The 12,302-nt window shown below is 43.0% G+C and overlaps 2 protein-coding genes across 3 annotated transcripts; one reads left to right on the top strand and one right to left on the bottom strand.

Annotated features, from left to right (window-relative positions):
- The first annotated feature begins 59 nt into the window (after positions 1-59).
- Positions 60-7,700, top strand: CLXN (calaxin). Its single transcript, XM_051611662.1, has 6 exons — positions 60-250; positions 505-660; positions 2,090-2,194; positions 3,683-3,837; positions 5,397-5,501; positions 7,511-7,700. The coding sequence occupies exons 1-6, from the start codon at positions 190-192 to the stop codon at positions 7,559-7,561; spliced, it is 633 nt and encodes a 210-aa protein (XP_051467622.1). The 5' UTR covers positions 60-189; the 3' UTR covers positions 7,562-7,700.
- Positions 7,701-7,771: 71 nt separating this feature from the next.
- RBM48 (RNA binding motif protein 48) lies at positions 7,772-12,299 on the bottom strand. 2 transcript variants are annotated; one of them, XM_051611661.1, is made up of 5 exons: positions 12,179-12,299; positions 10,735-10,925; positions 10,462-10,607; positions 9,005-9,534; positions 7,772-8,032 (listed from the first exon to the last, which is right to left on the bottom strand). In XM_051611661.1, exons 1-5 carry the CDS (start codon positions 12,287-12,289, stop codon positions 7,946-7,948), a joined length of 1,065 nt encoding a protein of 354 aa, XP_051467621.1. In that variant the 5' UTR covers positions 12,290-12,299; the 3' UTR covers positions 7,772-7,945. The 2 variants fall into 2 exon arrangements, with proteins under 2 accessions (XP_051467621.1, XP_051467620.1); XM_051611660.1 differs by lacking the exon at positions 12,179-12,299 and having other exon boundaries at positions 10,735-11,853.
- Positions 12,300-12,302: the final 3 nt, after the last annotated feature.

Raw genomic sequence — 12,302 nt, 5'->3', positions numbered from 1 at the left:
CGGCCCCGCCCTGCCGGGGCAGGCCCCGCGTCGCCAGGGCAGGCCTGTCCCGCGTTGCCAGGGCAGTTGCCAGGGCAGGCCTGTCCCGCGTTGCCAGGGCAGTTGCCAGGGCAGGCCCCGCGTCGCCAGGGCAGGCCCCGCGGCCTGTCCCGCGTTGCCGGGGAGCGGGAGCCGCCATGAGGAGCCGCCATGAGCCGGCGGCGGCAGCAGCAGCAGCTGGTGGACGCGCTGAGCCAGTCCGTCAGGCACTGTGAGTCCGGGGGGCTGCGGGACCCCCGCCCCTGCTGCTGGCTGAGGAGCCCCTCCCCGTGTCCCCGGGGCTCGTCCCGTGCCCTGCCCCGGCCCCTCGGGGGCACCGGCCGCCCACCCGCCGGAGCAGCGGGGCCGGGGGCTCCGGCCGGCTCTGCCGGGCAGGAAGGTTTGCGCCCCTGGGGCCCGGGGCCTGCCGTGCGCTTGTACCAACTGGAGTTACAGCATCTGTTCCCTTGTTTTCCGACCGGGCAGTTAACAGGGGGGAGCTGGAATGTCTCATCAAGCTCTTCGACAGGCTGGTGGGCAAGCCCGACGAGCACTTGGCTGCCATCGGCTTTGATCGTGCCAAGTTCAGAGAGGCCCTGCACGCCACCTTTGGCATGACGGATGATGTGATCATGGACAGAGGTGAGAGCAAGAGGTCTAACGCAGATGCACGGTTTTAGTTTTATGTGGCTGACCCTATGAGCATTGCCTCTACAGAACAGTGCCATCTCATCCCTGCACGGACAGCAAAGCAGAAGTTAGAAGCTTCTGAGTAAAGGGTATCTTGTTTTTCTTTATATGGGATATTTTTCCCTTCGTTTAGGGTAGCTGAAGCTCTTCTTGCGCAAGGAAGACCAGCCAGAGGCCGTTGTAGTGCTGTCCCTCTGGCTGTTTCTCTCCCAGTCCCTGTCGTTTTGTGACAGAAGAGGGCAGCATGGACAGCTCGGTCTCAGGCCGGGAGGTCCAGAAAGGCCTTCTGTTCCTGCGGGTCTGGAAAGAGGTGCTGTGAACAGCGAGAGCTGAAGCAGACAGTACAAGGACATGAGAGTCATGAGCCAAATAACCCCTTGAAGATACAGCGATTTATAACGTGACGGTCACGTTTAAAATTGCTATGAAAGTCATATGAATGATCAGTGATGTAGAGGTGTCTGGAGGAGGATGTGGAGGAGGCATGGATCTGCCATTCTTTTCAGTCGTAGGCAGCCAGGAGCCACCCCCTGGTTCAGCTTTCTCCTGTTCTCTAGCAGGAGGGGATATTTAGGTGCTATAAAGTAAAAACCTGGTGCCATTTTATGCAACAAGTCAGGTGGCTTGAAAAATACCTTACATGGACACATTCTTAAAAATTATTTTAATGCTTCTCTATATGGGGGCTGATTTCATTTTTCAAAAGCAAGCCTGTTCTTTTCCAATTCCAAAATGCTTGGCTCTGCGTGTAGAAGTGTTCCTGTAGCAACCTTACTAATTAGCATTCTAAAATATGGATTATTCTAGAAGTTAGTTAATGCTTTGAATTGTATCTTGGATTTGAAATGCTATATTACAGACTGTATGAATAGTGAAGCTACAAGATTGAAAGCTGCTTACGTCAGGCAAGGAAGAAGAAAAAAAAATATTGTGGTGTATCAAAGACAGGAAAGGGTTACTTTTGTTTGTGTGTGTTGTTTCTAGGATTACTTTCTCCAGGCTGAGGAAGAAAAAAAACTAGTGATTAAAATCCTCTTCTGTGTTCAAATATGCCTTACTGTAAGGGATATTCATTTATTTCATTTATGTTTGCATGGAAGTGTAATTCCTGTTGTTGTTGACGTCAGAAAAGCAACAAATGAAACAAAATGCCTTATCCTAGCAGGATTCTGGAGTGGAAGTTCAGTAAACTCAGGGGCAAAATCCCCTTCATTGTTATGGCTTCAAAAGATTCAAAAGGGGTAATCATACCTTGGTGAAAGCAGAGAAACATCTTTAGACCAAAAATATGTTTTTATATTTTCACTGAATTTAAGAAAATATTCTTTTGTTTCTGTTTCCCTCTTATATAAATATTAAATCTATTGAATATTCTTTCCAGTGTTCCGAGCTTTTGACAGAAACAACGACAGCTGCATCAATGCGGTGGAATGGGTGGAAGGCATAGCAATATTTCTTCGGGGAACAATGGCAGAAAAGATGAAATGTAAGCTTTATCTGTATGGCAGTATTTGGAAGTCATCATTTAATTAATTGCTATTAAAGTACACAGTGCTTTTGCTATAATTCAGTAGTTACTCGTAAAGTATTTGGTAATTGAAGTTTTCTTCTGTATAGTCCAATGCAATGAAACTGTTCTGAAGTGGCTTGTCTGAGACAGCTTTTTCTGTGTAAACTGTCATTATCATAGGTGTCACCTTATTTTCTTGCTGACAAAAACTAGCAATTGAACTGAAGCTTGTTCCACAGAATACAGTTTTGACAGAATATATGTTTTTGAGTTCACATACAAAATTAGAAAGAAGCAGATGTAAGCAAAGGGTCATTTTGGCTAAACAGCAGAGTCGCAAGGCAACCAAGATGTGTGCCAGCATTTTCATTTATTGGCACAATGGAAGCAGAACAGTTGAATTCCAGCAGTTCTTCAGCTTGGATGCATAGGTGGGAGAACTGACTTTGTAAGATGGGCAGGAGAACCTCCACACTGATGGAGAAAGACAGGGGAGAAAAATAGCGAGAACTCTAGAATTTTAAGAAGCAGAAAAAAAAAAAAATCTAGGGAATGTGATGGAAAAGGTGTAATAGAAAAGGAGAATGACAGCATGTTGTTTCCATAGTTCCAGGTTGCAGCATCTAATGTGCTATATAAATTAATCTGGAAAATGGCTTGGGATGTCACAGCACTACGATGTGTGCCCAGATGTCATTCAGTGCGTCAGAGCAATCCCAAGCAGTAAAATATGCAGCCCTGCTGTAAGTGTAGAATATACTAATGCCTGGGGATATGCAGTGTTGTCTGTCCTAAGTGTATGCCAGTACAGGTTTCCACTGCCCTGACACAGTCTCTATCAGGGAAAACAAAACAAACTCTTGTGTTCCAAAACTGAAGAGCTTTGTGTGTTCAAATAAGTTTTGTGAAGGATAGTGAAGTTGATGATGATTGTAGATTTCAGGTAGCAGGAAGGTAGAAACAATTAGAAGAAGAATTAGTCTGGTACTCATACTTCAAATACTGTTTGCGTTCAGGGATACTTAGTTGTCTTTTCCATGCTAGTACAGCTCATTCTTCCTTTTCCTTTTCTAACCCAGCTTCTGAAATAATGAGGATGTGGTCGGTAGGTGCAAAGTCCTTCTGATACAGACAGCTGGTCCCTGCCATGGGAAATGTGATTTCTAAACCAGAATCTTGTTTATATTCTAAATAGACAATTTTAGAAAAGTGAAGATCTGTAGGTTAGTATGGTTTCTGTGAACTGAAGATTATTTGTATGAGCAGAAATAGGTTTTAACTATGAAGGGATTAACTGACTAGTATGTGTATCAAAATGTGATACAGATATTTCTTATATAAATAATTTATATTATAAATGTGGCTCAATAGATACAATTCACATTTTCTGTCTACAGGTAACAGGCAGCTTTAATGGTGTCTTATAGTTTGTATGAACTTCAAATTGATTTATCTTTCAAAAAGACTGTTTTCAGGTTTATGACCTGAATGGTGATGGACACATTTCAAGAGAGGAAATGTTTCAGCTGCTGAAAAACAGCCTTTGTGAACCATCATCATCAGAAGAAGATTCTGATGAGGGAATAAAGGACTTGGTAGACATAACAGTGAAGAAAATGGCAAGTATTTAGTCATTGAGATACTTGAGTGTCTTACAGATATTAATTAACTCTGAACATTAAAATATAGCTATGAGATAGCAAAATACTTTGTCTGATTTACAGTGGCATTCTGAGCCATGGACTTAGTTCCATACTTAAGATAAGTCTCCTAAGGAAAGTCAGAAATATAATCCAGACCTAATGAGTCCCAGTCCAGGCCAGTCCAGTATTGTCACATGAAACTGTTTTAATATGTGAACATATTATAAATTTTCTATATAAACTAACAAGTCTATGTGTCCATACACATATGCTCTAGACATGATGAATCTTCATATATGTAAGAACATACTATACACTGATCATGTACATAATCCTGTTCCATGACAACTCAATAAAGCTCTGGTATGTGTTTGAAGAATGTCGAGGTCTGATATGGCTGCTGGGCAGTTGTCTGAGTAGGATATTGCTGCCCATCTCAAATAACAACTGATTCTCAGATATCCAAAAATGCATTTCTGGAGTCCATCACTCAAGGAAGAAAAAAATACTTCTTAAGCAATTGCCTATAGGTACCATGGCATTGTGAGTACACATACATCCAGTCCCATGATACTGTTTGCATACTTAAAAGTATTTGCAGTGAACGTCCTTACACCCTGCCCTCCTGTGCTGAGGAGTGTGAAAGGAGTGTACCCAGCCACTTCTGTTTCTCTTAAGCATCCATCCAGTGGCAGGTTTTCCTCTTCAGTAATCTCTCTCTACATAGCTCCTTGCCTTTGCTTTTCTGGCCATTAGAACCCGTGTTCCCTGCATATTCACCAGCTGGTATGATGGTTCCATCGCTTAATCTTCAAGTTTTTATTTGTCCACCAGTCATACCCAGCCCTTTATCTTCACTTCAACCCTTTATTTCACATGGTTAAAAGAAGTACTTACCTTTCACATTTTTTGGTGTTCAAGCTGCCACACCAGTAGAAACAGGAGGTTTTCAAATTGCAGAAATGCTCAAAACACAAGGATGCTTTTCTCCAGCCCTAGAGGAATATTCTGCTATGCAGAGATTCTGCAGTACACAAGAAGTGGGCTGGCATCAGCATAATCCACCATATGCTTCTGGGTGCTGTACACTTGGAAGAGGCAGGGCAGGAGAGCGCCTACGGTAGAAACCACTAGGATAAAGTATTTCCAGCCTCGCCGATAGGGTGTAGGTAAACTCATCATGTCAATATATATACAGAATAGATCCTAACATTTTCTCCTATTTTTAAGTCTCATTTGTCTCAGCGCAGCTGTGCTTGAGATTTGTCATGTCTCAGCTCAGCTTCTTTCCATGTTGAAGTTTTGCCTCCTTTAGGACTCTGTCAGCAAACCTGTTTGTGATAGCTGAGCTTGCTCCACCTTTTACGCCTTAGGTAGAGGCAAATAATACAGATCTTGTCTGAGCTGAGACTGATGACCCAAAGAAAATTATGTTTTCGTGTCATCAAGCTAAAAAAAGTTGATGTCAATAAAACACGTTAAAAATACAATTACTACAAGTTGTCATCCTTTGAAGAGTTCCTTTCCTTTTGTAGGACTGTGATCATGATGGCAAGATTTCTTTTATGGACTTTGAAAAAGCAGTTGGAGATGAAAATCTGCTCTTGGAAGCCTTTGGACCATGTTTGCCAGACATAAAGGTACGTCAACCTTGAGTTTTAAAAAAACGTGCAAATCCTTTCTGTTAAGCAGTTGTGCATATTATTAATTACACGGGGCCTGCTGAAGTCAACTTAGAAGTGCTTCAGTTGTGAGATGTGCATATACTGAGTTCTTATCTACCTTTCACTACACTGATGTTTCCTTATACTAACATTGGTACTAGAGCATGTAAGAACACAGTACCTCAGTGTTTGTCTCTCATGGGGCAGCAACATGATGAGTGAGCCTCAATCAGCACGCTCTCAGACTAAGAAAATGAGACCATTCTGATTCCTTATCCAAAATATCCTCAGAAATACAACTTTTGTTTTTCTTCCTACAGTGCCACTGGCAATGCTGCCATCACCTCACTTACAGCTTCTTTTGGGAGAGGCTGGTAACTTTCTGAGAAAAATACCTGGAGAGTGATCTTCATTTCAGTGTGGCACTGCTGTTTTTTAATTCCATGTAACTGGGCTTTACATGTTAGCAATACATCTAATTCAATTAAAAATTATTTTTGTATGTTTTTTTTATTAAGATGGTAATTTAGAACACACTCATTTTATCAGTGTCAAGTTCAACTATGTAGAGCGTTTTGCTCTACAATAAAGTGTATTTTTTTTCCTAATCCAGTAATTATCCTATTTGAACTGCATGTCATTTTCAAATACTGAAAGTTGTGCCTTTGTAGAAATGGAAAAACAAAATTATGGAATACATGCACTGATTTCTAGAAACAGGTAAGCTTTGCAGGGCTGCTAGAAACACAAGTTTTAGTTTGATGGAAACTTGCACTTGCTGCCAGCCCAACCTGCCTGGTAGGCTGGGGGACAGGAAGGAGGAGTCTGGTAGGCAATATCACAGACTTTATCGTATCACATCAGCTGCAAAGCAGCTGTTTCCAAAATGCCAGACTTCTCCTGGCAGACTGTCAAAAGACTTTCAAGGGTTTGGGAAAAACCATAAGTACTCCATTTTTTACCCCAGTGAAAAGATTTTACAAAATTTCTGAACAAAATTTGCATTCAGTGCTCAGCATAGGCTTGGTTTTTGAGTGTTGGTGATGAAGCAGGTACATAATTCAGGCTCATCAGGGCAAGAGGCAAAAAACTGATTTGTTTCTTGTTTCCACTAGTTGTGTCCTCTGTTGTGGACCTTACCCAACTGTTGCCTTTTTACTAGGTCTCTAGTTACACTGTTAAAAGAGAACATTGCTAAAAGAGAGGCCCCACAAGCAATAGATTTCAGCTATGAACTTTACATGAAGACAACCTGTCATTTACTACTTTCCCAGGGGGTTATGTAGGGGAATTTTAATTGTATCCCTTGACACAAACACTCATTCGTACTTGAATGTATTTTTTTTAAATGTAATGAACAATATATTGGACAGGGCCATAGCACCATAAGCAATTCTACAAGGAGTCCGCAGAGATGTGCCTCTGCTGATGCCTTAAATGCACCTGCACCAATCCTGTTGCAAGTGTTCACATGGAGCACCTGAACCCAGCATCAGGTTCATCCCCCCTGAGCCAGCTCTGCTGCCCCAAGGTGGCCCCTGAGCCCTCCCACCCCAGGACTGTTACAACAGAGTGCTGCAGGTATTTCTAATCTCACCACCAAGGGAAACTTCACTCCTTTAGGTCATCCCAGCCTCTGCCAGTTAAACTGCCTCTGGCCAGTTTAAATCATTCTGCAGCTGGGCCTTCTTGCCCTCCATGCCAGATCATTCCCTGGTCAGACATTACTCCTGCTGTGCAGTTACAATTTGCATTTCCCCTTCAGTTCTAACTGAATCTGACTTGTCTCTCACTGATAACATTATTAGTGATACGGAATTTTCCTCTTCTCATCTACAAAGCCAGAGGCAGCCTAAGCATAAGGACTTTCACTACTTGCACATTTCAGTTCAGCATCTTTTCTGACTAAATATAAATGCTTTAGTTGATTGAAAATTAACTTTTTTCTGTTTTGTTTTGTTGTTGTTTTTTTTTGTTGTTAACAGAGCACCATGGCATTTGAAAAGACAATTTTTGGAGAAAATCTGACACTGTAACTCCAAGTGGAATACTGTTGTAACAGCTTTTTTCCTTCACAGTACAGTGAAAATAGGAGCAACTTGAAACTATGACTAAGTTTCAGTATTCCTTTCCTGGAAAAGCAACTGAATAAATAGAATTTACTTCCACTACCTACATAGAGTTCTTCCCTGAGTTCTGAAATACGGCACAGTATGAGGTACATACAGGACGAGACTGCAACAATACAACATTATACTGGTTTGTTCATTCCAAGGAACAAATTGATACAATTATTAACAGGGAAATGCTTGGAAATACACATTATAAAATAATATTTTTTTTTACATAAAAAAAAAAAAGTATTTTAAAACTATATCCTTTAAAAAAAACGGACTGTTAGAAGATGCTGCCAGCAGGATCTATATTCTTCTTCTCTGCTTTACAAGTGGTTTGGCTGAGCTACTCTCTGGCTTTTCCACAGATGTTCTTGAGACAGAATCTGCTACCTAAATTGAGAAAAAATAATAATTAGTAAACTGTAACAGCTCTTTTATGCCATTTTCAGAGTAAGACCATGTCTGAGTATGGGGAAGGATGAACTACTATAATCACACTTGTATTTAAATTTCCTGCAGGAAAAGGGAAAATAAAACCAAAGGCAGCATTAGATACTAGAGGTGAAACTTAGAAAACAGAAGTGTTAGCAATAACATTTTTGTATTTTATCCACACAAACTGATTTCTCAGTGACAGACTGTTACACATCTTGGCACCCCCTCTCCCTACCAGAGGTCTTTTCTAAGCAGTTCAGTGTGCTTTTTAAACTCAGGTATTTCAAGAAGAATAGAGAAGGGAAAGGGAAAATGTGTGTTTTGACAGATACTTTAGAAATGTATTTGATATAAGGGACAAATATTCATCAATTTGACTGCAGATAAGCTCTTTCAAATCAGTTTAGTTAGTTATAGTCACAGGAGCTTTTTCATATCTTAATTTAAATTGGCAGTTTTATTCGGAGTGTGTGACCAGCTAATTGATTAATATCCTCCATAAAAGGTTATATACCTTAGAACACACTTCTCAGGATGGATTTCATTATTCTGTACGTCTTGTAATGCCATAAGAAGTGCTGGAGCAAAATTACATTCAGCTCTGACTTACTTTTCACCCCTTTTCCACTACAGTCAGCAGGACTAACTGCAAAGTTACCATGCTTCCCAGGGCGGTAAAGAGTGCAGTATACTAAAAATCAGTTAGAACCATGGCTCTGACAGACTGTGTAGTGTAAGAGATACGGAGCAGAATGCCCTGCAATATTCTGCAATGTGAAAAAGTTAAGTATTAAGAGTGCTAGCTTTCAGTGGCAAATAGGCTGACAACACTCAATAAATGTCTAATTATCTTAGGGCCTCTATTTTTATGGTTAACAAGTACATAATGTGTTTGTTTGGAAACATCAGAATTTTCAGAATCCCTACCTCTTTCATTTTATTTCTAATTAACGTAGCTGACGTATTCAGTGACTCATCATCCATATCCACTTTAGGTATTTCAGGTAGCTGTGGCCCAATAATGACCTCAGTATTGTCCACACTTGTTCCCATGAGGGGAAACTTGTTGTCTTCTTCTCTCTTCCTCTTGCGTTCCTGCAGGCGAGTTGTCCGAGGCACAAACCGCCCGACTCCGTTATCCATGGGAACTGCTGGTTGCTGCAGTGAGGGAGCTGGTGGGGCACGTCCCCCCGGATGCACATGGAGAGTTCGGGGTGTGTTTTGACCAGAATACCCAGGAGTTTCAGCACAATTGTTATCAAACTGGGGAAATGTCAACAAGCTCTGATTATGATTCCCAGCTGGATACCCTGTGTTTTGGGATACCCCGTGACAACTTGTGAAGCAGGATGGATCCAAGTTCCCAGTGGGACATGACCCCAGGGTACTCCACAGACAGTCAGAGTTCTTTGAGACAGTCTTGTTTGGCCTCTCTACTTTCTTTAACACAAAGCAATCTTTAAAACAACAACAACAAAGTAGTGTCACTATTTCATGTCATTATTAGTTCTAACATGTAAAAAAAACATTTAGTGCAATTACAGAAGCAATACCAGTGATACTTCATTCCCAGCCACCTTTCTGTGATTCTTTTTTCCTTAGTGGCACCTTTCAACCTCAAGTTTTCCAGCCTAGTCCCTGTTCTAGTTAGTGAGGAATGCCTGAACAGAAGCGTTGCAGCAGCTTTGAGAACATGAGGAAAATATTTCTAATGTTGCAAATCAATCATTTTTACCTCCAGTTATGATTTCAAGGATAGGCTGTCTTCCAACATTTTAAAAAAAGTTTTTATGTTATTTTACTCCCTTCAAATATCATCATACATTAACTAATGATATAAATTATAACAAGGAAGGAAAAGCTTGTGCTCGTCCACTTGCTTATTTCTCAGCTTGCTCAGCCTTCAGTGCTGCCTGGGAACTCTGCAGTACAGCAGCCTTGGTACACCCAGCCCACTCTCAGCATTCCTCCAGCACCCACACATGGGCCAGGGAAACTTTGTCAAAGGTTCTGGCAGAGTGACCTTCCCTACCAGCTGTCCCTTTGAGCATGCCTAAATAAACTGGAGCAAGAGTAAAAAGATGATCCCAGTTTTCCTGCCAGTGCCTGAAATTTCTAATAACACTGGGGAGAGGGGGAAGGAAATATTGCATTATGAAAGCTTAGGGGTTTATTTATTTTAGTCTCAACCAAAAGTGAAAAGTTGCTTTGAAAAAGATGGGGCTCTCTCAATATTTAAATGTCTCCATTCTGCTGCAAGCATACATAAAATGCATCTTTAAAACTGCCACATACCAAACATTTTCTTTAATTGGCACTTCAACCAAAACCCCACCCACCACCAAAATGAAATATTAAGATTCTGTAGGTAGTTTATTACAAACCTCTCTGATTTGTTGCTTTTGCTATGTACTTTCTTCTATCCTGCAACTTCTCCCTGGTTTCTTGCACTGTTTCAAATTCTGGAGCATAGCACACGTGCAGCAAACTACCAAAGAAACTTCGTTCGTCCATTTTTTTCTTGGCCACCCTGAAGGGAATTAAATTTTATTGGCAAAACGACAGATTTTCCTTCAACTCTTTAGAATTTTAACAGACTTGTAAATAAAGTGTAAAATATTAAGACAGCAAGAAGCAGATAATGCCCTTTCCAATACCTGGCACACTGCAGTTTCTGGAATTTTATAAGATAAACTTCAGTAAATTGCTCTGCTGGATACTCATCTAGAGCATGGTACTCTTCAATGGCACCATATAATGCAAATTGTTCCACTAATTCCTTCATAACACCTAATGCAGGAACTCCTTGTATTAGTAAATAACGAGATTCCAAGTTGATAGTATAAACCTGGGGAAAAACAAAAGAGAGAATTCTAAAACATTCACATTCTTGCTTAATTGCAAAAGTAACAAGTTTTCTCTGCATTTTCTGTTGTTCCTCAAATCCTCTCAGAATGCTGAAAATCCCTCTGTACTCTTTTTTGACTTTAGACTCTTGCAGGAGCAGTGAATGCATGATTGTCTGGGACCTCTTCATCACTGAGCAGGAACTGAACTCAAGCTTCTTCAACATAGAACACAAATTAGAGTTGACTCTCCTTCACCAGGTCAAAGTCCTGCTAAGTAAAATGTCCAGTTCTCTGGCCAATTTGCTTGTAAGACTGACTAACAACCAGTTAATACGAGGCACTATCAAACAAAAGAAAAAAAAACAACACTGCAAAACCTGTCTTGTTTACTAGGAGGAACAAAAAAAGTAGTATGACTCCTTGGGGCAGATCTTGTGTGTGCAAATTTGTCTCCTCGCTACAGGGATCAAACAGCACAGGTTTTGGAGACAGAGATACATGTAAGATGTTGAAGGAGGAAGGTCTTCCCCCAGCAGGTTAAAAAAACCCAAACTACTCATCTGCTTTCTGTAATGACTGACACACAACACAGACTGGAGCAGAGTTCCATGACAGCTCACTGCATATAGCAAGTAGCTAAACCATGAGAAGAAATTCATTCTGATTTTGTTAAAAACCGACGCAACATTTAGACCGCACAAGCTACACATCCTTCTCAAAACCAAGGAATGCAGGTCAGGAAACCGGCTGCCACCGTAAAAGACTCCCCTGTAAACAGGTCACCCAAGTTATTGTTGTGGCAGCAGCTTCGTGGTCTTTCTCAAGCCAGCCCTGGAAGGTGCCGTGACATCCCGCTCTGCGTCAGGCGCACACATGGAACGCAGCCCCCGCGGTCTCGGTGCTGCAATGAGGAGCTCCCGCTCCGCAGCTCCCGCCGCGCCCAGCGGCACCAGGCGCCCCTGGGCCGCGCTCGGCTCTGCGGGGCTCCCGGCGCTGCCCGCACCTCGGGGCGCACCGCGGCGGCTCCCGCGGGAAGCACAAGCGTGGCAGCCCCGGCCAGGCCCGGCTCCCGCCGCTGCCTGCGGCGCCCGCTGCCCGCGCCCCGGGGCGGCTCCGCAGCAGCGGGAGAGCCCGGAGCCGGGCCGGGCCGCACGGGGACACGGCCCGACACGGGGACACGGCCCGACACGGGGACCGGCACCGGGCCCGCCGGCAGCGCGCGCCGCGCCGCGCCCCCCGCGAGCCCCCCCACCTTGACGGCGCGCGGCCTCCGCCCCTCCCGGTACTTGGCGCGCGACTCGCAGCTCCGCAGCTGCGCGTGGTGCCTGCAGGCCCCGCCCGGGCCGCCGCCGCCGGCCGCCATCTTCCCGGCAGGC

Source organism: Apus apus, chromosome 2 (genome assembly GCF_020740795.1).
Source record: "Apus apus isolate bApuApu2 chromosome 2, bApuApu2.pri.cur, whole genome shotgun sequence".
Classification (NCBI taxonomy): domain Eukaryota; kingdom Metazoa; phylum Chordata; class Aves; order Apodiformes; family Apodidae; genus Apus; species Apus apus.
The sequence above is the reverse complement of the archived record's forward strand: the minus strand, read 5'-3'. Positions and strand labels throughout refer to the sequence as shown.